The following is a 25,521-nucleotide window of genomic DNA, read 5'->3' on the forward strand; positions in this document are numbered from 1 at the left end:
TCGAACGTGACAACTCCTCCTCATGGATAGTCAAAGATGTAGGAATCCAAGAAACATGAGCAGTCAGTGGCCTGGCCAATTTCAGTACTGAGAGGCATCCAGAGCTTGCAAGAAGAGGAGACTCAGGCTCATCTGGTACCATAAGGTCTTTCAGCTACCAGAATTCCTGCAGTAGAACAGAACTTGGTACTGGCATCAATGATATTGCAGAGGCCGCTGTGCGAGGCACTAATGGTGGCACTAAGGAGGTTGAAGATTCAGTCTCTTGTTAGTAGTAGTCTTTGATACCAAGCCCTTAAGCAAGAAGTATGGGACTTAGCTGAAGACTTAACATGCTTAATACTCGGAGCTTCACTAGCACTCCTCTTGGGGCCTGAGGTCTCTGGGGACCGGATCTTCTTTAATGATGAACTCTCCATTGTTTTGCTCCTCTTATCCCCTTCCTTATACTTGGAGTGGGAAGCTCTAAGTACTGGCAGTGTAGTAATCAGTACTGTACTCAAGGAGAGCATAAGGATACGGGGGCTAAAACACTGGTTTGTAGAGCCAGTGATGGCTGATGTTCCCACAGGGCCACCAGGACCCCAGGAAGCACTGTGGAGAATAGTTGCCACAGGAAGTACCTCCCAAGGGAGCCAGAGTGACAGTACCTTGCGGCCCTCTGATTGGCCAGTCATCCTATTTAATTCTGGAGAATGCCCCAGGAAGTTGTCTGGGCAACATCACAGCTTTTGGGCCTGCTACGACTCTGGACCTCACATTGTTTCCTGAACTCCAGCCTCCGATTTCAGCCTGACTCTGACCCTGACTCTTGCCTGGTATTACCTCTGATCTCCGGGCTCTGATCCTAACCTCACTTTGACAGAGATTCTTGCCTAATGAACCCAGCTTTAGCAATTCCTGTGACTCATGCTCACTGACTACAGTCCCTGACACTTGTGGACGCCAGCCCAGCTGTGACTGCTAGGCCAAACTGCCTAGCCCTGGTCCCTTACAGAGAGTGTTGGAGACCGGGGTTTTGTTGCTGTGTTCCCGTTGGAAGCTCTCGATCACTGTGATCTCAATGACGATGGGGCACTGACAGACAGAGGATCCCTGTACAGGGGGTTTTCTGTACTTGGGTCCAAAGCCAGTCTTAAGGCATGCTCCATTATTAATAATCTCTACTTAATTTCCCTGTTTTTACAGCATCTTCCCTTAAAAGAAAAGCAGATTTTACACTTGCTGGGAATGTGAGACTCTCCAAAACAATGAATGCAGTGGGAATGCCTGTCACTAACAGGGATCGCTTGTCAACAAGAGAGGGGCCTTTTACATCCCAGGGAGCCCAGCATCACCAACAGAAGAAAAAGTTGTTCAAACCCGTCAATAGGGGAAAAAGAAAAAAAAGTGCGTGTGTGTGTGCGCGTGCGCGCGCATGCACATGTACATATTTTAAGAAAAAAAGAAAAGAAAAGAAAACAAACATTCCAACTATCAGGTACTAAACCTACTATGACTCAGAACTAACTATAAAGCTAAAACACTAATAAAAGTGTGTGTGTGTGTGGGGGAGAAACAGGAACACATTAAACAGGCACATACTAGACTCCATCTCTGGATGCAGGTGGTTGAGAAGGAATTGAGGACGGTTTGCCCATGCAGCCTTGGTATGTGGCACAAGGATGTGTGAGCACATGCATGGGCAGAACAGGCACTGTTACCAAAAATCTCCCATCAAAGGTGCAGACACACATGTGCACCTAAAGTGGAGTATCCACAGGGACACCACTCAAAGAAGAACCACAGCACTTCTACTGTTTTTTAGCCTTTTTCATGGGTGGATAAGTTGTGGGAGAATGGTTGGGGGATCAGCCCGTAAACTAAAGACACTTTATAGTTAAGGCTGGGATTTTCAGAAGATCCTAAGGGAGTTTGGTGCCCAAATGCCATGGAAATTCAGTGGGATATGGATGCCTAACTCCCTTTGGCTCCTGTGAAAACCCCAGGTTAAGTGATTAACCCGAACACAACTCAGTTCCTAACTAGGCTTTACTATTTTTTCCTTTTCTCCCATTTCATAGATTTAAAAATTTTTTACATCTGAACTTCTCACCTTCATAGCTCTCTTTGTTAGCTAGACATTGCACATTATACCATACATTTGCTCTGAAATAATCATCCTATGAGAAACAGAGGGAAATACATAATTAAAATAATTGCATCCCTTTGTGATATAATTTTTCTGTACATAAATAATAGCTTAGTTTGCATTAAAGAATCCTGCAAAGACACTGGAAGGTGCAAGGAGGGTTGGGCTTGATCAATAACGTAGATAAGAATAAATACAGGTTGATGGAAAAAGAGGAGTTGGAGAATACAGCCACTTCCTGAATCTCCAAGTCAAGAATAAGCAAGGCCTGAACATAAAGCTGTTGGAGGTGTAATTTTTCGAACAAAGTCTTGATAAGTGGTAGTTATTAAAAGATCCCATGATAATGCTACTCAGTGTCCACAGCCAAGTTCAAATCTGAGAAAGTAAATTGTGCGTGCCTACAATTCCCTCTGCTGTATTATTCTTAGTAGGCTGGCCTAACTTAAAATGATTTTGTGAACGGTTAGGCAATTGTGGTTTTCTAACCCAGAAATTAAAAATATTTCTGTGGTTTTTTAAAAATATTAATTCATTGGAGTAAAGTGATCTTATACTGTAAACACGGAAAACAAACAGAAAATTAAGAAAACTGCTTTTCCAAGATTCTCACCCTTTCAAAGCCACAGAAGCTCGGTTTGGTGAACTAGGGAAAAAAGAAAGCAAAAAATTAGTAATACTAGTATGTTATCATGTAATTAAAGATCATCATAATGCATGTGCACCAGGGGATGAAATTAAGATTGCACACACAGCCTTAATTTTGGTATTTACTAAATGTTGAATGCTTGACTTTGCAACCTTAATAATGTTCTTTTAGCATAGTTTTTTGTATGTAATATACATATTAAAATAATCAATAGGGGAGGGCATTTCTTGGCAATTCATGAACAATAATATTAAGCATATTCAAATTCTCCAGCCAGTCATTAACAATCAACAAATGCTTTTCCTATCACTTATTATTAAATATGTTCATGATTAACAGAAATGACAGACAGGTCTGAGCTCCAGAGTTCAGATCCCAATTTGGTTTTGAATTTCCTCAAGTTGTTGGGACATTTGAATCCAGGGTTTTGATTTAGGCCTCTCTCCAATATAAACTGATTGAAAATCACTGGCTATCCAGTCTGCAATAAGTTGTAGAAACATGAACATTACAAATTATTTAAAAGTTAATAGGATTTGTTTTGACAACTTGTAATTAGGAGTTTTTAATTATATAAATATTTCAGTTACAAATCAGTCTAATTTTATTCTCATAGCTTCATTTTGTAAGTATATAGAAGTACATGGAGCCAAATTCTGTTTGCAGCTACACTCACACAAATCTCTATTGATTTGCTCAGGTGTAAATAAGGGCAAAATTTGGCTAGTGACATGTACTTTGAGCTTTAAACAAGGTAAATTAGTAATCACATCAGGTCAAATCCTTAAATCTTAATCCATAAATCCTTACTCAGGCAAAATTACCATTTAGTGAGCGAGTGTGACCCTCAGAACCCACAATGCCTACTGACAAAGGGTTCGCTGCTCTGTAACGGTAACTCCTATCAAGCCTGATGCACTCACTACACCTAACACACTGCTTCCATGGTATTTATCCATAAATAGTGTTGTTTAAGGTATTAAATAAAAGCCAGTGACACACTTGTCATTAATATCATTGTGAAATGTATGTACTGACACTGTATAAGGGGTTATGTATACATACTGAAAATATATTGTAAAGTCTGTAACAAGGCAGAGTTAACAAATGGGTTTTCTGCCGGACAAAGCATGCCTATTCACCTATCCCTGTCTCTGATGTAAATTAAGCATGATGAGGCAAACACATATGGTGAAGCTACGTATACATTCCAAATTATCAGAGACCTGTGAAGTCAACAGGAAAGGAGCACCCAGGAAAATGAACAATGGAGAAGTGTTTTATCTGGGGATGCACTTCAAAAGAATACACTTCAAAGGTTTACTGGACTACATCTGGGGGAAAGGGACAACAGCTTTTTATCCATCACTGAGGGAGCAAAAAGGACAGCACATTTTGTATTCATAAAAAGTGGATCCCAGCCATGCTGGGTGGTGGTGCTGGGAAATTGTTTTAGGTGAGAACCTACTTCAGACAAGGATTTGAGCTTGTTAAAGTTAAGTTTAGACTCTAAGAAGCATCTTATACTTCTGTTTCCAATATTCTTACTCTCTACTCATTTGAGTCTTTGAATCTCTGCTCTTTGTGAATAAACTTAGTCTTGTTTTTATTATAAAAATACATCTCACTGGTGTGTTATTAAGCAAAGTGTTAGGTAAATCAAACAAGCTGATGTGTACTGTATATAGTTCCCTTTGGTGACAGCGAACCTGATAATTTCTGAAAGTATCCAATGATGGGGCTGAACACTGCAGGGGTTGCTTTTAGAGGGACTGAGGAGCTGGGGTCTACCTTTTGTTACCTGCAAGGCAAAGTGGTAGAGCTCTAAGGAGACTGTTTGAGTAGCTAACAGACTGGTGGTGTCAGGGAGCAGACAACCAACTCAGCACAAGCACGTCTCTCTCGCTGAGGCAGGGGTGGGGGGTAACAAGGTGACTCTCAGTCCTGGGTACCCTGAGAAAGTGTCACTGCGTGGAGTTAAAAACAGATTTCAGAATTTGGTCCACTGTAAGCAGTTAGGGACATAATGAAACAAGTTGCTTATAGAGAATATATGTGTGTGACTAAAAGGATTGAGCCTGCTGGTAAGGATTAGTATCTTTCACTTCAGTGGAACTATTCACATGCTTAAAGTTAAGCATGTGCTTAAGTGCTTTGCTGGATGAAGACCAGAAGGCTCAGCATCTTGCAGCATCAAGTTCTAAGTGATCAACCAACCTTCCACTTACTACTAGCGCTGATCAAATGAACGGTACTTGTGGCACAGCCAATGATTTGCAAAGGAGGATCCAATCCTTTTGCTGTGGTGGCAAAGCAACTCTGGTCAACCCATCCATATGTGGGTTTCAGAACATACAAGTTGGCAAGTCCATTGAAAACCCTGGCTTCAGACTAATAGAGTAAAGGAACTTCTTGTATGGATAGTTTAAATTAGATGACCCAAAAGATCTCTTCTGGTGTTAACGTTTATTAATCTAATAAATAGTTAAAAGGAGCATGACTAAATGTTCTACATTTCTCACAAAACATTTTTACAATAAGATTACTCTACAAATTAACTGTTATGCTATGGGACAGTTGTATTTCCTTATTCTGAATTTTAACAATCCTGCATTTTCCTTTATTCCTAATTTCCTAATCTCATGTTAAAAGGCTAAGAAAAACATAATCCTGCTAGTCACACAAGTTAAAATCTCCCTTACCTATATTTCCATGAGGATTCTCTATAAATAACTGTGCACAATTGTGCAAACTTATTTGTCTTAAACTTTGCAAATATGGCTTAAAAAGTTAATTAATGTAAAAGAAAAAACTCACATACATTTAAAATCCTTCCAGATGGATAGCGTAGATCTTGACTGATAAAAAGGCCCAATGTAGTGAGGATTATTAAATGATTATTCGTTAAGACTATATTCACAAGTGAAAGGCCAGCACAGTCTAATGGAAGAGAAAAAACAGCATTATGAATAATCACTGCTTCGTTTGCTTTGTGCATTCACACCTGTCATGACTATAGTCTACACGCAAGCCAAAGAATCACTTAGCCATTCAGAACATTTGTGGGTATCATTACAAGTGCTTGGTTCCTTTCTGGATTCAGCATATAAAATGAGACATTTTTACAAATCATGTAGGTTTCAGAATTTGACACTAACGCTATTTAGCTGGACAGCCTGAACCTGAAAATAAGACCAAAAGGATAGGTAGTGTGGAAGTAGGGTTGTGTTTTTGCTGCTACAGAATAGCTTCCAAAAAACATATCTTTCTTCCCATAGGAACTGAGGATTCCTTTTGCCTTGCAGGTTATAGCATGGACTCTTTAAGTAAGTCTCTAGTTCAGCTCAGCACTCACCCAGTACTTCAGATCTCACAAAGGACTGGGAGATGGCCCTTTCCAGAGCACACTTTCCACTCCAGTTAGCCAGGAGGGACAACCGTGGCAACTCTGTAATGTCCTTTTCTTCTCTCTGACAGGGTTTAAAGCATTACCTGTGATATTGACCTTTTCTCTTGTCTGGATTGAGAATGTAGTGAAGAAGGGAACCAAGACTGTTTCAAATTAGGTTCTACCACTTGCCACTGATCTAAGCAGGCCTTCCTTGTCTATGCATGCCTGCTATATATTTATAAATTTTGGTTTTATTATTATTTCTTAAGTTTTTTAGTTTTATTATTGACAATTACATACACATGGTGGTATATTTTGATGTAATTCAAGATGATCTCTACTGACCTCAAGGGGAGCAAATGTGGGTTGAAATGGGTCAGGGCATCCCATCAGCGTGGTTCTGTCAACAAGTCTAAGTGCAGACTTGAGTCTCTCACATGACAGTGTCATGAATGTACCACCCAAGCAACCAAGAACACTGCGCTTGTTAAATTATTAAGAACAAGAAGGAATTACCATCGTCTAGGAGACTACACAGGCTGTCTGTCATATTGAACCACTCTGTATCTCGAGATATAAATCCAGAATTGGTAACTCCTAAATAAACTCCTAACAAAAAAAAATAAATAAAAATCAAGATTGATGTACCGATGAAAGAAAAACGGACAATCTAAAAGCAGATTTTTCACAGTTAACGTCAGACTTGTTTTGTAAAAGTATCTTCTGGTACAATCATATGAGGCCAAATCCTATACTCTTCACTGCAGGCTTGGAAATGCGGTCTTCTATTGATCATTTCAATACAGAAACTTCTTGGTAACTTTTGAGTGAATGAGAACTGAGTAAGGACTCTGGGATCTGGCTACAGATATCCAAAGGTGTTTGAAACTCCATTGTCTTTGGTTTTGAACTACTTTTCAGAGCTTTTAACTTGAATTTTGGGTCTTAAACCACAAAATCAAAAGTAAAGTTCAGTTGAAACTGCCAAGTTTTACCTGTTTTCATACTGTGATTGGGAAACCACAGTGTCAGAGGGCTTATTCCTTCACCCACTTACTTCCCTGGTCCTTCTCGCATGAACAGAGAGCAACAATACCCGAAGTCCAAAGGTGCAAACAATTCGATGTTTATTGGGGTGAACTTCCAGCAAGCATGATTCCAGTTTCCTTCCTTAGTGTCCCCCTTCCCAACTCTGACACCACAGAGCCTTACACCTGTGTCCCTGTTCCCATTCCTGCCCTTAGCCAAACATGATTCCAATTTCCCCACCCCCATCCCCTGTTCCCATTTCCCCCTTTAGCAAAACATGAAATAGAAGGACCCAGAGAAGGAGATCTGTCTTTTTTCCCTGAAAGCTCCTTCTTCCCACTGCCATCCAATGTTTTACCAGAGGAAGAGGACAAGTCCTTCAGCACAGGAACATCAGAGACACAAGTGGAAAAGGCAGCAGGAGCACTTTCAGATGAGAGTGCTCAGATGTTTCTGTTCCTGGAAACCCAAGATCCATGATCAGAGGAAGGATGCATCAATCTCTCCATCAGAAAAAGTTTTATCTGAGCTCCCTGGCCCTTTGGTTGTCTTTGAACATGACTTACAGCTGACACATGATGTGCCCTTCCCTTAGACACAATAGCATCTAGGATGCCCATAGTTTAAAGGCATTATGGCCTTATACAAAGGGCAATTCTTAAAGCCTGGGATTTATGATCAGACAAAGTGACTGAACTCAGTGCTGAAAGTACCTCCCCCAAGCAAAACAAAACATTTCTTCACAAAGAGATGAAAGGAAATGCAATATAAAAAAGAAAAAACACTATCCTAATCACTAAGTATGTGCTAACTATCAGACTACCTAGGACTATTCACATATACAGAAAAAGGCCACACAACTCAAAAAAAGGCTTGGACACTGCAAGTTCTGACTGACCTGTAGCCACAGGTGGTGAGAAGGAACAGAGGGGTGGATCAACTCTTTATGCCCTTGGTTGGAGGCACGAAGACACGTAGGGTGCAAGTGTGACCCCAGAAGACTGCTGAGCAAAAAAATTCATCTTGATAACCAACACTGGAATATATGCAGACAAGCAAGTGCAAAACCACCTCTCATCTCTTACCACTCGTGAGACTACCTGTTTTCATGCTTCTTCCTATGTCTGAAATAGATTCCCTGATCTAGTATGCCTTGAAAATTCACCTTCCTCCAAATCCCTACTCAAAATGTATTTATTTCAGCAAGGCTTTCACTCATCCCTGCTCTCAGACCTCTCTTCATAATCCCATCATCTACTCTATATTATGGTTTGAGCACAATGGACTGAATCTTGAAGTCTCTACTCAGTCAAAACTCCTGCGTATGCCAAAAGGAGTTTGATCTGAGTGAGTAAAAAGCAAGTAGTAACTTCAGGATTCAGGCCAATATGTATTAAAGAGACGCATACGAGGGCATTGCTAAGAAGTGTCAGGACAGGCAGGCAGCCGGCTGTCACTGGAGCAGGAGCCCTCTGTCAGAACTACCAGGCAGCTGGGAGTATCCCCAACAAGGTAAAAAGAAAAGGAGTGCTTGTGGCACCTTAGAGATTAACAAATTTATTTGAGCATGAGCTTTCGTGAGCTACAGCTCACTTCATCGGATGCTTGCAGTGGAAAATACAGTGGGGAGATTTTATATACGCAGAGAACATGCGGATGCATTCAGTGGAGTGATGTTGAGCAGACTGGAGTGGCTGCTTTCATTAGCAGCCTCTATAGCTGCCTTGCTGTCATCTAGTTAAACCTGGCTTGTGGATTGGCTAGACCCTTAGGACTCACAGATAATGATCTCAGATGACTTGTGAGGCTCAGAACATGCAGGCTCAGGGATAACTCATCAGGCTCAGAACACTCATCACAAGAAGTGAGCGAAGACAATTTTAAAAATTGCTCTATCATTTTGCTTTTCTGTTGCTTTCCTTCCCTCCTGTCCTACCTCTATTTTGTTCATTTGGATTCTCAAATCTTTGGGTCTGTGAATTTATCATTTTACATGTCTATAAAGCCTTTGATACCAATGGTGCTATATAAATATTAAAATCAGCGTACCCAGCTCTAAAATGGATCATCATTTGGTTTGGTAGCTTTTCCAATGATGGTGTGACAGACCAGATTACCCATAAACTCTGCTGCTTTTTCCAAACAGATATAGCTAAACAATAGTAAGTTACTGAATAGCTCTATCTTTTCTTTGGTTTTTGTTTTACAAGATTACTGTTAAGCAAGTTTGTACTGGTTTTTACTTTTCAGCATTTCCTACATCTACCATTAGATGGCAGTGCTCACTTTTATTTGCACCTCCGTCCTAGTCTGTCTGAGATATTAAAGCCAATTTCACTATACTGTACAACAGAGTATAAGAGTGATTTTCTAAATGTGATCAAGTTTATCAGGACCAAAAGACATCTAATAATAGAAGGCCATACTAAAATCAACCAATGGTCCATCCTCCAGCACAGGTTCATTGCTGGCTTCTTCAGGGGAAGGTTTAAAACCTTCATAATTCAACTAAGTGTGCAACACTGCCCTATTGGGAATTATTTTCCTGAACCCAAATGATGAGCAGCATATATCTGGAAGCATGATACATTAGACAGGATACCGGACTGGGGGACAACTTTGGTTTTGTTTCCAACTTTACCATCAATTTGCTGAACGATTGTGGTCAAGTTACATCACTCCTCAGTGCCTCAGATTGTTTTTACAGCCGGAAATCTGAGGCACTGAGACCCACAAGTTATTTATGTGTTGCATAAAAAAGCATGTCAGAGTGCCCTCTTCTGGGAATGAGCAAAACAGAAATGCCCAATTAAGACTTTTCTATACCATTCATTAAGTCAGGTGACAATCCTATTTCCATTTTTCTTCTTTCTCCTCTAAACAGTGCTGGCCTTTTAATCTCTCTAAATGTCTCAATTTCAGTTGCTTTTTTCCAGACCTCTTCTCTTTCTGCTTTGCTTTTTTGAAATGAAGGAATGCACCCTAAGCTCAACAGTCAAAGTGAAGAGGTATCATTGATTTGCATAATGGAAACATAGTATTTTCTGAAAGGTTTTTTTTTCATCTTTTGGCTGTGATTGCACACTGGGTCAGACAATGTCACTGAACTGTCTAATTTTGGAAGGAAGGGTACAGATGTTTACATAAGGTAATGCAAAAGGTTCTATTTATTTCAGAACCTGGGAGAGTATGTGAATAGTACACACTGTTCAATCCAATGTACATTGCCTTGCACTGGTCTACGGATTTATGGTGAATATATTCAAACACACAGATACACAACTTACCATGTACTGTTTCGTTGCATATAAGAGCAATTACTGCCACATCGTTAGCACAGGGGCATTTTGACACTGTGATATTTATTACATTGGGTATTAGAGCATTAATTTCAGTAGAGTGCATTAGTTTGCCAAGACTCCATTGAAGAAGAGGCTCTGCAGAAGAAAAAAGTCTAGATGTTCAAAATATGCCAAACACTGCATGTTTATTTAACCATCCTTACCACCTTTATATTTCATCGATAAACAGAAGACAAATATAATTCGTTATAAGAGGCTAAGTAAAAAATGAACCTAAAGTGCCTTCACATTTGGAGTGCAATAGAGAAAGAACGTGCATGTGGACAAGTGCATATGTAAGGGCTTGCCTACACTACAGACGCTACAGTGGCACAGCTCCTGCACTGCAGCTGGGCTGCTGTAGCATAGACACTTGTTAGCATAGACACTCGTGTTTGTTTTAAACCTGTCACAGTGACAATGGATTTTCCCCATCACTAGAGTAAATCCACCCCTATGAGAGGAGGTAGGCAGGTTGATGGAAGAATTCATTCATTGACCTACCAGAGTCTACACTGTGGCCTAGGTTCGGCTTAACTATGTCTCTCAAGGGTGTGAAAATTTTTAGGTGTAGACCAGGTCTAAAATGAAGGATGCCATTGAAATACGAAATATGTTAATCACATGAAAAAGAAAGTACAATGGCAAAAAGCGCTTGCATGCAGCTTAGTGAAGAATGCATATCCTGCTGCTTAAAATAAAATTATGCACACAAAACAATGTTAAAAGAACATTATTGAGATTGCGAAGTCAAGCACTCAAGAGTTAGGAAATACCAGTGCAACCTTATTTCAGCCCCCTCTATGCATTGACAGTCTTTAATTGAATGCTCACATACTATTTTTTCCACACCCGCTTCCAGTCTCCTTTCCCAGCCAGTCCCAGTTCCCCCTCTTCTCACCCCAATTCCTTGTCCCCACAGCTTTCTTGCCCAGCCAGGCCCAGTTATTCCTTCCTGACTCCTCATCCAATCTGTCTCCCCACCCCTACGCAGACTCTCAGTTCTCGTCTCCATCCCGGGGTTCTTCATCCAATCTGTTGTTCCTCATCTCAGTCTCCATCTAGCCAATCCCATTTCTCTCCCCACATCCCAGCTCCTTGTCAGAACTCTATCCCTCTTCCTCCCCCACTGATTCCTACTCCCAGCCTTCCCTTCCCCCAGCTTCTTGTCCATCCTCAGTATACCCCTACCCCAGCCAAATGGGTCCCAGCCTCCCCTCCTGTTTCCCTCAGTGGCTCCCAGTCTTCTTCCTCCAACTACCATTCTTAGTTTCCTTGCCCAATCAGTCCCACCCTCCCCTCCCAAAAGCTGGTCTCCCCATCTTCTCTCTCAGTCCGTTCTAGTCTCCCCTTCTGACTCCTCCTCAGTTTCTCGCCCTTCTTCAGCTCTAGTCTCTCCAGACTTCCTTCCAATAAGAACATAAGAATGGCCATACTGGGTCAGACCAAAGGTCCATCAAGCCCAGTATCCTGTCCTCTGACAGTGGCCAATGGCAGGTGCCCCAAAGGGAATGAACAGACGGTTATCATCAAGTGATCAATGCCCTGTCACCCAATCCCAGCTTCTGGCAAATAGAGGCTAGGGACACCATTCCTGCCCATTCCGGCTAATAGCTATTAATGGACCTATCTTCCATGAATCTATCTAGCTTCCTTTTGAACCATGTTATAGCACTGGCCTTCACAACACCCTCTGGCAAGGAGTTCCAGAGGTTGACAGTACGTTACGTGAAAAAATACTTCCTTGTGTTTGTTTTAAACCTCCTACCTATTAATTTCATTTGGTGGCCTCCTGTTCTTGTATTATGAGAAGGAGTAAATAACACTTCCTTATTTACTTTCTCTATACCACTCATGATTTTATAGACCTCTATCATATCCCCACTTGGCCCTGGTCTACAGGTCAAATTTAGCAGTGTTAGATGGATTTAACCCTGCACCTGTCCACACGACAAAGCCATTTTTGTCGACTTAAAGGGCTCTTAAAATCGATTTCTGTACTCCTCCCCGATGAGGGGATTAGCGCTGAAATCTACATCGCTGGGTTGAATTTGGGGTAGTGTGGATGAAATTCGATGGTATTGGCCTCTGGGAGCCAACCTAGAGGTTCCATTGTGACCGCTCTGGACAGCACTTTCAACTCAGATGCACTAGCCAGGTACACAGGAAAAGCACTGGGAACTTTTGAATTTCATTTCCTGTTTGGCCAGCGTGGCGAGCTCATCAGCAGAGGTGACCATGCAGTCCCAGAATCGAAAAAGAGCTCCCGCATGGACCAAACAGGAGGTACTGGATCTGATCGCTGTATGGGGAGACGAATCCATGCTATCAGAACTCTGTTCCAAAAGACAAAATGCCAATATATTTGAAAAAAAATCTCCAAGGGCATGGTGGACAGAGGCTATAGACAGGGACCCGCAGCAGTGCCGTGTGAAAATTAAGGAGCTCAGGCAAGCCTACCAAAAAACCAAAGAGGCAAACGGCCACTCCGGGTCAGAGCCCCAGACATGCCGCTTCTATGCCCCTACCACTACCCCACCCCTGTCCATGGACACTTGCAAGGGGGGAGTCTCACGCAACAGGGATGATGTTTTTGGGGATGAGGAAGATGAGGAGGAGGAGGAGGAGTAAAGCGCACAACAGGCAAGCAGAGAAACCGTTCTCCCCGACAGCCAGGAACTGTTTCTCACCCTAGAGCCAATACCCTCCCAAGGCGGGCTCCTGGACCATGAAGCCGGAGAAGGCACCTCTGGTGAGCGTACCTTTGTAAATATAATACATGGTTTAAAAGCAAGCATGTTTAATGATTAATTTGCCCTGAAGACTTGGGATGCATTCGCGGCCAGTACAGCTACTGGAAAAGTCTGTTAACATGTCGGGGGATGGAGCGTAAATCCTCCAGGGACATTATTAAGGGGACATTCAGAAGTGGCCATTCCTGCTGGGCTGTTTGCCAGTGGCTGAAAAGAAATCATCCCCGCTTTTAGCCACGCAGTGGGGTGTTCACGCTGAGCTGTTCACGTTTGTCTGGCAGGGATCTTCCCTGATACTAGTCATGCAGTGGGAGGAGGAGTGAAGCGATTATCCCAGAGAATTGGGGGTGGGGGGGTTAGTTGGCTTTGTGCTGCACGTTAACCCAAAAACCGCAGCCCCTCCTTTTAAATGGCCAACCCAACGGGTGCTTGGTATGGGAAAGGAGGGCGCTGCTGTTTGAAACCATTCCCACATGTTAGGAAGGTTGAAGAAGCCAAAAGACTGTGGCTTACCCATGGCTGCCTGCAAGCCAAATTCTGTTGCCCGGCCCTGCGTGTGTGATCTCTCACACCAAACCAGCAGGCCCTCAATATAAGAGGCAAAATGCGACCTTGTACCAAAAGCACATGTGCTACGTAATGTTAACAGCTTGGTTCACTGTGAAAGAGTCTACCCATTGTTCTCTAAAATGTGTCTTTTTAAATACTATTCTCCCTTTTTTTCCTCCCATAGCTGCAAATGTTTCAACGCTCCTCTTATCTCCGTCCCAGAGGCTACTGCAGATAAGAAGGTGAAAAAAACACACTCGCGATGAAATGTTCTCTGAGCTCATGCAGTCCTCCTGCACTGAAAGAGTGCAGCAGAATGCGTGGAGGCAAACAATGGCAGAGTACAGGAAAGCAGAAAATGAACGCGAGGACAGGAGGGACGAGCAAGAGGAGAGGTGGCAGCAGTGTGATGAGAGGAGGCAGGAAACAATGCTGAGGCTACTAGGGTATCAAACTGATATGCTCCGGCATCTGGTGGAGCTGCAGGAAAGGCAGCAGGAGCACAGACCGCCGCTGCAGCCCCTGTGTAACCGCCTGCCCTCCTCCCCAAGTTCCATAGCCTCCTCACCCAGACGCCCTCCACCTGGACTGCCCAAGCAACAGAAGGCTGGCATTCAATAAGTTTTGAAGTGCAGTGTGGCCTTGTCCTTCCCTCCTCCCCTCATCCACAACCCCACCCAGTGCTTCCCTCCTCCTGCACCCCTCCCGAGCTACCTTGGCAGTTATCCCCCTATTTGTGTGATGAATTAATAAAGAATGCATGATTTTGAAACAATGACTTTATTGCCTCTGCAAGCGGTGATCGAAGTGGGGAGGGCGGTTGGCTTACAGGGAAGTAGAGTGAACCAAGGGGCCGGGTTTTCATCAAGAAGAAACAAACAGAAGTGTCACACCGTACCCTGGCCAGTCATGAAACTGGTTTTCAGAGCTTCTCTGATGCACAGTGTGCCCCGCTGTGCTCTTCTAATTGCCCTAGTGTCTGGCTGCGCGTAATCAGTGGCCAGGCGATTTGCCTCAACCTCCCACCCTGCCATAAACATCTCTGCCTTACTCTCACAGATATTGTGGAGCACACAGCAAGCAGCAATAACAATGGGAATACTGGTTTCGCTGAGGTCTAACTGAGTCAGTAAACTGCGCCAGTGCGCTTTTAAACGTCCAAATGCACATTCTACCACCATTCTACTTTTGCTCAGCCTAAAGTTGAACAGTTCCTTACTACTGTCCAGGGTGCCTATGTATGGCTTCATGAGCTATGGCATCAAGGGGTAGGCTGGGTCCCCAAGGATAACATTTCAAGGGGCATTTCAACATCCCCAACAGTTATTTTCTGGTCTGAGAAATAAGTCTCTTCCTGCAACTATTCAAACAGACCAGAGTTCCTGAAGATGCGAGCATCATGTACCTTTCCCGGCCATCCCACGTTGATGTTGGTGAAACATCCCTTGTGATCCACCAGTGCTTGCAGCACCATTGAGAAGTACCCCTTGCGGTTTACGTACTGGCTGCCAAGGTGGTCCAGTCCCAAGATAGGGATATGTGTTCCGTCTATTGCCACACCACAGTTAGGGAATCCCATTGCAGCAAAGCCATTCTCAGGATAATGCATGAGGTATTTACAATGCTCATAACTGCCACAGTGACCTGAGCGGGCTCCATGCTTGCCGTGGTATGGTGTCTGCAGGAGAGCAGAGTTGCAGTGGAAGCGGTTGCTGACGACGAATACCACGAGAATAGATATTTATAGAGAATGACGAGATGACCTGTGAGGTGGATTCATGAGAGCAGAGTTGCAGTGGAAGCAGTGGAGGACAACTTTTAGCACCACGCACATTTCCCGAGGAAGAACACATGTACCCGGGAGCCCATGACAGACAACATGGAGAAACTCGCTATTGAGACAATAGCAGCAGAGCAGAGTTGCAGCGGAAGCGGTGGATGACTACCATTAGCAGTCCTACTGCACCATCTGCTGAAAGCAGTATGGCGTCCGCAAGGAAAAAAGGTGCAAAACGATTGTCTGCTGTTGCTTTCACAGAGGGAGGGTCGACTGACGACATGTACCCAAAACCACCCGCGATAATGTTTTTGCCCCATCAGGTATTGGGAGCTTAACCCAGAATTCCAATGAGCGGCAGAGACTGTGGGAACTGTGGGATAGCTACCCACAGTGCACCTCTCCATAAGTCGATGCTAGCCACGGTAGTGAGGATGCACTCCGTCGACTTAATGCGCTTAGTGTGGACATACACAATTGACTGTATAAAATAGATTTCTAAAAATCAACTTCTATAATATTGACCTAATTTCGTAGTGTAGACATACTCTTAGTCGCCTCTTTTCCAAGCTGAAAAGTCCCAGTCTTATTAATCTCTCCTCATTTGGAAGCCGTTCTATACCCCAATCATTTTTGTTGCCCTTTTCTGAACTTTTCCCAATTCCAATTTCTATTTTTTGAGATGGGGAGACCACATCTGCATGCAGTATTCAACGTGTGGGCGTACCACAGATTTATATAGAGGCAATATGATATTTTCTGTCATATTATCTATCACTTTCTTGATGATTCCCAACATTCTGTTCATTTTTTTTTAAACTGCCACTGCATATTGAGTGGATTTCATAGAACTATCCACAATGACTCCAAGATCTCTTTCTTGAATGGTAACAGCTAATTTAGACCCCATCATTGTATATGTACAGTTAGGATTATGTTTTAATGTGCATTACTTTGCATTTATCAACATAAAATTTCATCTATTTTGTTGCCCAGTCACCCAGTTTTGGGAGATCCTTTTGTAGCTCTTCTCAGTCTGCCTGGGCCTTAACTATCTTGAATAGTTTTGTATCATCTGCAAATTTTGCCACCTCACTGTTTAACCCCTTTCCAGATAGTTTATGAATATGTTAAATAGGATTGGGCCCAGTAAAGATCCCTGGGGGACACCACTATTTACCCCTCTCCATTCTAAAAACTGACCATTTATACCTACCCTTTGTTTCCTATCTTTTAGCCAGTTACCAATCCATGAGAGAACCTTTCCTCTTACCCCATGACTATGTATTTTGCTTATGAGCCTTTGGTGAGAGGCTTTCTAAAAATCTAAATATACTATATCCACTGGATCTTCTTTGTAAGCATGCTTGTTGACCCCCTCAAAGAATTCTAGTATATTGGTGAGCCATGATTTCCCTTTACAAAAACCATGTTGACAATTTCCCAACAAATTAAGTTCATCTATGTGTCTGACAATTTTGTTCTTTACGATAGTTTCAACCAATCTGCCCGATACCAAAGTGAGGCTTACTGGCGTACTCCTTTCCCTCCCCCTGGTCTAGATTTTGTCCCCTTTGCATTCAGATCAGATGGCTTCCTCCCCCACACTACCTGGGTGCCGGCGGAGGGGAAGGTGTCATTGAGAGCACAGGAGAGACGAGCTCTGTAAGCTCACTTCCAGTGCATAGCCCCACCCAGGACCAGAACAGTGTCTCCTTCTGAGCCTCTGAACTGAAGCATACTCATTTACTCTGTGGGTATGGTGTATGTGTAGTGCATTCAGCACTAGGAGCTGTGAGGGGGTGGCACATGCTCAGTGAGGATGGAATCTCTAGATCCAAACTGTTAAAAGCCAAGAAATCTCTACTGAGGATGTTTCAGAGTAGCAGCCATGTTAGTCTGTATTCACAAAAAGAAAAGGAGCACTAGTGGCACCTTAGAGACTAACCAATTTATTTGAGCATAAGCTTTTGTGAGCTACAGCATCTGATGAAGTGAGCTGTAGCTCACGAAAGCTTATGCTCAAATAAATTGGTTAGTCTCTAAGGTGCCACTAGTACTCCTTTTCTTTTTACTGAGGATGTGCAAACTGTGATTTTTCAAAGGTATATAACTTGTTGTGACAGGATGCTATCAGCAGCACCCAGTTTACTGACATTGCAGCAGCCTGCTGCAAGCCTAGCTGAGGGCAATTACACATTCTCTGGGGATTGTGAGCACCTGGCTGACAATCACTGAGCTAACAAGGTAACTGGGAAGAATATAAGGGGAGGAAACAGGAAGCCAGGGGAACTCAAGGGCAATGCGAGAAGAGCTCAGCTCAGAGGGTGAGCCAGGGCTGGGGAGCGAGGGCTGCAGGGAAGCTGGTCCTTGTTATTAGCCTGTGTTGCATATTCTTGTGAAGAAAGAGGGAAATAAATGCACACCTTGGTGAAAGATAAATGGCATGGTGTATGATTGTGACTATGAACCATCTGAACTGGCCAGGCAGTGAGGTTCACCAGGTAGTGATGGAGGCACTTCGAGTAGATTTTCACAGGGTCAGGAAAAACCACAAGGGGTTGGCCTGACACAAATTTTAAGTCCCTGTTCCAAAGCAGGAGGGCTGCTAGATCATTTCAAAGTATTTTTTAATGGGGAAAAACATATTTTCCTCTTAGCCTTGTTCTTGGAAACAGCTGAACTATATTGGCTGAAATTAAAAATATATCAGCCTGAGGCGGACACCAGATATAGAAAACTTCAGCCCAAACCACTGAAATTTCACAAAGTTCTAAGCAACTGAAAACTGAAAAAAGGAGATTTTTCATGGGAAGTATGAGCAGCCTTAATTAGGCAGTGTTGCCAGCTCCTCCAATAATAACCATGTTACAAGACTATAGATTTGATAAAGAAATTAAGAAGGCTCTTTAGTTTGCTTTACAGAAGGGATATAGTTTTCTAATAAAATTAACTGAAAAAGGTGCACTGATCATCTTGTTATATCCTTCTACAGACAGAACTTTTTAGATGAACTCTGTCCTGTAGTGATGTTGTACAATGAACTATATGAATATGATTAAGGCATTTTAGCATTTGTAGCCCCAGATTAGAAGAAATTGATTTTTAAAGAATTTTTTCAGTTTTTCCCTAATGGTGTCACTACAGGGCAGAGTTAGGTTACTTGTGTGCTTTAGCAGTATGTTTCCACATCTTAAAATGTTTAGATTTAAGTGTAAGCTTAACTCAGACTAATATCTTTAACTCCATTTTACCAGAGTTTTTATTTTATTTTATTTTTTTAAGAATCCTACACGATTCTCTTTCTAAAATGTTTCTTACCTCTAAAAACATCTAGTAGTGTTCCTTCAGTACTAAACAGGTTTAATCCATGATGCATGGTGAATTTTACAAACCATTCCTCTGTTGGAGCAATATCTGGTTGAACATAAAGTGAATACAAATGGATACCATTTAGAGTCTTATAAAAACACAACAGAAAAGTGATTCGCACAGAAGGTTCTTTGTTCATACTTCAGGCTGCCTTCATACAATGGTTTTCCCATAACTTGAATTCACCCAAACTGAATAACTTCCCATGATACCCTGTTTATAAAAGAACCAAACAATTCTGAAGCCCTCATTCAGCCAAAACTCTCATTGAAGTCAATGGGAAGGTCTCTTAAATAAGTACTGAATAAAATTGAGTAAAGCGCATCAGGATCTGGTCCAAAGATCATTCGTTATGTGACTTCATTTCTCAACATCTCACATAAAAAGGTGACCTAATACACAGAATATATAAGATGTAGTATATCTGGATTTTTAAAAAGCTAAAAGATACGTCTAACTGACTCCTACTCAAAATATTTATCTGCGTTGTCTTGGATACAAACACTACCACACAGAATGAAAAAGAGCTGAAGGACCACCAACTAGGAAACTGCTAATATACAACACATAGAGCTATGTGGCTCTCTAGTCTGACATGGGTTTATTTAACATCTTTATTAAATAAGTGATAGTGGGAGTAAACCAAATAATGAAATTAACAGATTATATTACATTAGGAGGAACTGTGAACGCCAGTGACAGCAGAGAAATATTCCTGCATATATTAGAAAGGAGGACAGAACATAACAAAAGGATTCAGATTGGGGAAGTGAAAACCAATACAGAGGAGGAAAAACAAATAGGAAAAACAGATATGCAAGGCAGGGAATGAACATGGAAAGCCGTAACTCTATAAGAAACAGAGGTGATAATGGACAACAAACAGGAGTTTCCAATGCAATATGCCAGTGTAATTTTGGCTACGAAGACATGAAATCTCAACCAGGGAGAAGATAGTCATTGGCAAAGGTTATTCAAAAATAGGTGCCTAAAATTAGGCACCTAAATAAGTCTGGGCTGATTTGTTAAGTGATGAGCACCTTCAGCTGTCACTGAAATTCATTCAGAATTGCATAACTCAATATCAAAAAGATATTAACAAATTAAATGAAGGTGAAGAAAATAAAAATGATTAGATTTGTAAGGAAAGTTTAACAAGGCTAACTATTTACAGAATGGGTAAGAGATTACTATATGGGGACATGATCTATAAGCCTATAAGGGGGGCCAAGAATGAAAAGGACTTACATAGGGTGGTACAAAGCAGCAGCATAGCTAGGACAGAAAAACTGGGTGAGCCCTGGCTTTTGGGTGGGTGGGCAATGATGGGCAGATGTGGGGAGCAGGACAGGAAGGACCGGGGGGGGGGAGGGGTGCAGGAGGGATTCCATGCCCTGGAGAGGGGGAGGTGGGGCACAGGAGGGATAGGTTGCCTTGGGGAGGGGGGGCATGAAGGGGAGGGACTGCAGAAGGGATCCAATGCCCTGGGGAGGGGAGTAATAGGGCTAGGGGAGTCTGCCTCCCCCACCTTCCTTTACCGCTCAGCAGGCACCCAGGATGCACAGGCTGTGGGGTGTGCCCATAGGGTGGAGGGGGGGCCCGCTGGGGCTCGAGCTCTGCCCGCCCCTCCCAACCCCGGTTTGGTGTCATGTTCTCCTCCTGCTGGTGCCGCGGGCTGCTGTCCCAGTCTCTGGCCCCAGCGCTAGCGCCCCCACCCCCATGAGGCAAAGAGCAGGTAAACCTAGTAGTAATGGGATGAAATTAAGAAGAGGAAAACTTCAGTTGAAGTTGAGGGAGAACATGGTGATAGTGATATATATGTAACTAAAAATATAGTTTTTACCTGTATTATATGCAATATTTCTTCTAGGGATATCAATAGTCCAGGTAGACTGATTTTCTTCCTTTCATTAAAAAAAATCAATGCAATATTTTATTTCTCTGTGATTCTAAGTCACACATTTTATTTTTCCTTTTTTCCCATTATTTTCAAAGGGTGTCAAAAACTTTGGGTTAAAATCATCTGTGATGAAATGGAAGCACTGCAATCACACAAACGGCTGTCAGATTTTCTCTTTTATGGTACTTATTCATTACAATTCACACTTTATATCAATACGTAGATGATGGCTAAAACTCATTGAAAAGAATAAGCATGATTCCATTCCTCACCGTGAAGCCATGGCAGAGTGAGCTTGGCCCTACAAGTAATTACCCAGGGTTCAAGCTGAAGCATGCACTACTATGGCTTCCCTGCTCCAGTACCCAAATTAGCAAGATTAAAACTAGCTCAGGTACGTCAGCTCGAGCTTCAACCACACCCTGTGACTACAGTGTAGGCATGCCTCAGCCTATATTAGGGTGAAGTTAATGGTGATACACCAGGATGTATTTGGCTCATTTGGATCCTTTATCCTTTGCTTCTACCTCATTGAATCCTGGTATCACACCAAACCAGTTCTTCCAGGTGAAGTGTGTAGGATGCATGCAGCTCCATGTGAAGCACATGCTCTTGATCAGTCAGTGAAGGTTGCTCAAAATGCCCACTGCTTTTTACAGCTAGTGCCTGATGCTGCTGCCTTTGTAGCACCCCCACCCCTGAACACAAACAAAAATTATAGCCTGCTCTAAATTTCAAAGGTTTTTCCAGTGTAACTATATCAGCTGGGGGTGGGTGATTTTTTTACTGATATAATTGTACCAATCGAACCCCAGTCTGGACAAAGTTATATGGATATAAAGGTGACTTATAGCAGTATAAGTAATTTCCTTTCCTGTACAGAAATAAATTATGCCAAGATAAAGGACTTTCATTCTGGTATAATGGCATCCAACACTAGGGGGAGTTATATCACTTGAACTATACTATGATAGGAGGGGCACTCACTTCCTGAGAGACTCCTAGCGGGCGGGTGTAGTAATACCACCTTTTCCTGCTCCTGGAACCCCACGTAGGTTGCCAGCCTCATTGGACAAATATTCAGTGATGCAGCCCTCTGGCCAAGTCCCATATTCAAAATGCACCACTTCTGGGGCAGCAAAGAGTTCACTAAACTGCCTGCCCCCACCAAGGTCATCAGCCCCATCTCCGGGTCCTCTAAATTGAGCCCTCTGCTTGGGCTTCTGAAGAAGCCTAGTTCCCTTCTTAGACCTTAGGACACTTTGCCAGTGGGGAACCCAGGCGCGCTCACTAGTCCAGGTTCCAGCCCAGGGACCCTATCCACAGCAGCCCCATATAGCCCCTCCATATAGCCCCTCCTTTAATTAGTTGCTGCTGTTTTCCCTGGGCCTCTTCCCACTTGGTCCCTTTGTCTTCACCTGTTACTGTAAGGTTACAGTTCTCAGGTCCTCCCTTTTCCCCATTTCAGCAAATGCAGCCAGTCAAGCTCCTTTGGGAAAAGAGGAGCACCCTTCCTCAGCCCTCTGGTCCCAGCCAGGAACTGGCCTGCTAAGGCCCTGCAGCTGCTTTTACCTGAGCCTGCTGGGTTTTGATTAGCTGTTCCTTGCAGCCTTTGTAGACAGGCCTGGAGGACCCACTTCTGCTGCTCCTTTCCTGGGGCAAGGTGTAGTAGGACCACAGGCCCTCCCGCAGGAGGCCACAAAGGCCTGATGCCCCCTTCACATATACTGATACAGTTACAGAATAGTGGTACAACTTGTGTGTGTAGATAAGGCCTTAGTTAAAGCTCTGAGGATGGCTTGAATAGGTAGCCACAGCAGGACTAGCATTCAGATCTGATTCAACACTGCTGAAATTTCAGACTCTCTCATCAACTGATGTCCCAAAATGGAGGAAATAAGATTTTGTCATATTTATTCTGGGTTGTAATGCACTGTTCGTTCATGCTTTGCAGGCATTTTAGAAGTGTAGGGAAGAAGGGTGGCATCCAGAACCTGAATTTCTGTTTGTTCTGGGTTTAACTCTAATTCCTACCTGCCATTAAAATGGTGCATTTGGAATAGCTTGAAACTTTGAAAGGTTGCAGCATTTCCTTTCTCTGTGCAGATAAGGCTCTGTCATTCCATCCAGATCCCAACCTAGTGCATTTCCTTCTCAATTGGTTTGAAGCTTGCTAGTGGTTTGATTTGCTGGCCTGTAGCTAGCTCTTCTAGGTTCTCCTGAATGTTGCTTTGCCTCCTGTTCCTCTGCCCATGCCTCCCTATTTGGTGCCCCCTCTCTCCACCTACCTCTCACATTCCATTCCTTACTGCTCCAAATTACACATCTCATATCTCAGAAATAGCCCAAGCCACCACGCACCTGACCCCTTAGCTGCAACTACCATTTCTCCCTACTTCATTCCTGAACTATAAAAAGGTATCAGGTATGAAGGGGTTACATTGAACTCAGCCTTATTTAAGTGCAGTTCTTCTGTATTTGTATCTAATTCTGACAAATGCAAAGGTAATCCAACAGCCTGGTAGAAAGGAAAAAGGGCTAAATGAGAGGAACTGGCTAAAATTGCTTTTTTACACTGTCCAGTGCTTGCCAAATTACTGTTTATCAAACATGCATTGAAAAAGAACAAAATGTTACCAGTTTCATTCTGAAGTAGAAGATCCCAGAATAGGTACTGTTGAAGATCTGAATGCTGGGAGCAAGCCCTGATGAGGTATATTGCAGAAGAAGCCTTTTTCTGTTCTCCAAAGTATCCTCCTGATTTACATTATATAAATGACAGCTGATTTTCTTTGAGGAGGAAAAAACCCACAAACTTTTAGCAGGGGAACACCTTTCTTCCCCCAACATGCTGCAGTTACCAAAATGATCAAACACTCAACAGGCCAATTTAGGTGGATTAATTAGTGGGATTAGATTGCATATATCAATTTGCCCTGCAAATAAACATATTGTAAATCCATGATCAGCTAGGGCTTCACAGTTATCACTACAATGAAGTTCAGCATGGCTGTAATGTGCAAGTCAACCGTGGGTATAGGAATAAGATTCTTTAGTTCCAAAGGCACAGTCCCCTACCACTTGAGCTGAAAGAGAATCTTCATTAATAGTTATCAGGATAGGGTCAGTTGACGAGTTCTGATTCTGTCAGTAGAGGTAATTACAATGTAATTAAATACAAAACCCGATATTATTACAAAGTTAATTTTCAAAATGTGGCCTCTGCCTATCTGTGTGAAAGCAACTTCACATGCACCATCACTTCTATATGTAAGTTTTACACTACAGCTATGATTTTTATGCACTAACTGTAAAAGGAAAACAAATTTATGCATGCAAGTCTGAACAATCAGGGTCATCCAAATGTGCAGGCAAATGATCAAAATTTACAAGTGATAGTGTGCAAAAACTACAGTTGCAAATGATTGCAGGTGCACAATTACACACTATAAAGTACAGGCTTGAGTTTAAACATCAAGATCTGGCTGTAAGATTTTGAAATCTGGAAAGCTTGCCATTGATGCATAAGACAGAACAGAATGCAGGTCTGCAATTAAGTAGTCTTTGCAGCTGCAATAGTAGAAAATGTGTATTTGCCTATGAAATTCAAATGTACGTGACTCCAAATATATTTTAAAAAGAGGTACTGTATATGCAGTATATCAATGTGCCGTTTTTAGTGTCACATTGGTGATTGTGATGGGGTGGCTGCCCCTTATTGGCAGAAAAGCGGTTAAAAGCAGCCCTAGGGAGGCAGCTAATTAGAAAGGGGCTGAGAGGAGCAGCCAATCATGGTCCAGCAGGCCCATATAAGAAGGGCAGCAGACAGGGGAACTAGAGAGAGTTCCAGGCTGGCTGGTAGGGCCTGCAGGCTGAGGCAAGAGCAGAAGAGGGTGCTGGAGCTGTATGGGAAGTGGTCCTGGGATAATGGACTGTAGCTGTCACTGAGGCAAGTGGCTGGACGGAAACTGCAGGTCCCCTGGAAGAGGAGAACCCAGAGTGTGACACAGCTGGAGGGCAGTGCCATGAAGAGGATGCTGTGGTCCTGGGAGTGACATGGGTCCGGGAGCAGAGGTGACAGTGGGCGAGATACCACCAGAAAAGAGTGCAGAGCTAATTCCCAAGACAGCCAGTTGGATGTGCTGCAGTGGTGAGTTCCACCCTGTCACAGTGACCAAAGTTTGCTTTTGCATAGAGAAAGAAAGAGAGAGAGAGAGAGAGAGACAGACAGACAGACAGACAGACGGAATAGTTCTCCTGGGTTAATTCCAGTCTATTGTTAAATATATCTATTAGTAAAAATACTCCGATGAAGAATGGACACATGACGAATACTCAGATCATTTGGTCATTGAGATGTTAGGTAAGAGCAGTAATTTGTTTCAACTCTAGGGGAAATTAGCTTTTTGAATGGTGTCATATCATCGCACTCTTCAATGCCATAAGTCAACTCTAAAATCTAATTTGTTACCTTGAGGTCATCATTTAATCAAGCTAATGAGAATTATTTCACTTTTAATTAAGTCCTTATTATACATGACAAGTTTACATATATGGTAACTCCTTCAACTCCTAAGAGGAATTAATTCACAGTCCTTGAATTATAATAAAATAGTAAACCACAGTGCT

The 25,521-nt window shown here is 42.7% G+C and overlaps 1 protein-coding gene across 1 annotated transcript in view; it reads right to left on the bottom strand.

Annotated features, from left to right (window-relative positions):
* The window catches only part of CATSPERB (cation channel sperm associated auxiliary subunit beta), a 99,990-nt gene that overhangs the window by 68,085 nt on the left and 6,384 nt on the right, over window positions 1-25,521 (bottom strand). Inside the window, exons 3-10 of the mRNA XM_043549755.1 lie at window positions 23,530-23,682; window positions 20,836-20,896; window positions 18,942-19,037; window positions 10,488-10,637; window positions 6,688-6,780; window positions 5,602-5,720; window positions 2,745-2,777; window positions 2,096-2,162 (exon numbers count right to left, since the gene is read on the bottom strand). Coding sequence (XP_043405690.1) covers window positions 2,096-2,162; window positions 2,745-2,777; window positions 5,602-5,720; window positions 6,688-6,780; window positions 10,488-10,637; window positions 18,942-19,037; window positions 20,836-20,896; window positions 23,530-23,682 — 772 coding nt within the window. The remainder of the gene's footprint in view (window positions 1-2,095; window positions 2,163-2,744; window positions 2,778-5,601; window positions 5,721-6,687; window positions 6,781-10,487; window positions 10,638-18,941; window positions 19,038-20,835; window positions 20,897-23,529; window positions 23,683-25,521) is intronic.

This window comes from Chelonia mydas, chromosome 6 (genome assembly GCF_015237465.2).
Source record: "Chelonia mydas isolate rCheMyd1 chromosome 6, rCheMyd1.pri.v2, whole genome shotgun sequence".
Classification (NCBI taxonomy): Eukaryota; Metazoa; Chordata; order Testudines; family Cheloniidae; genus Chelonia; species Chelonia mydas.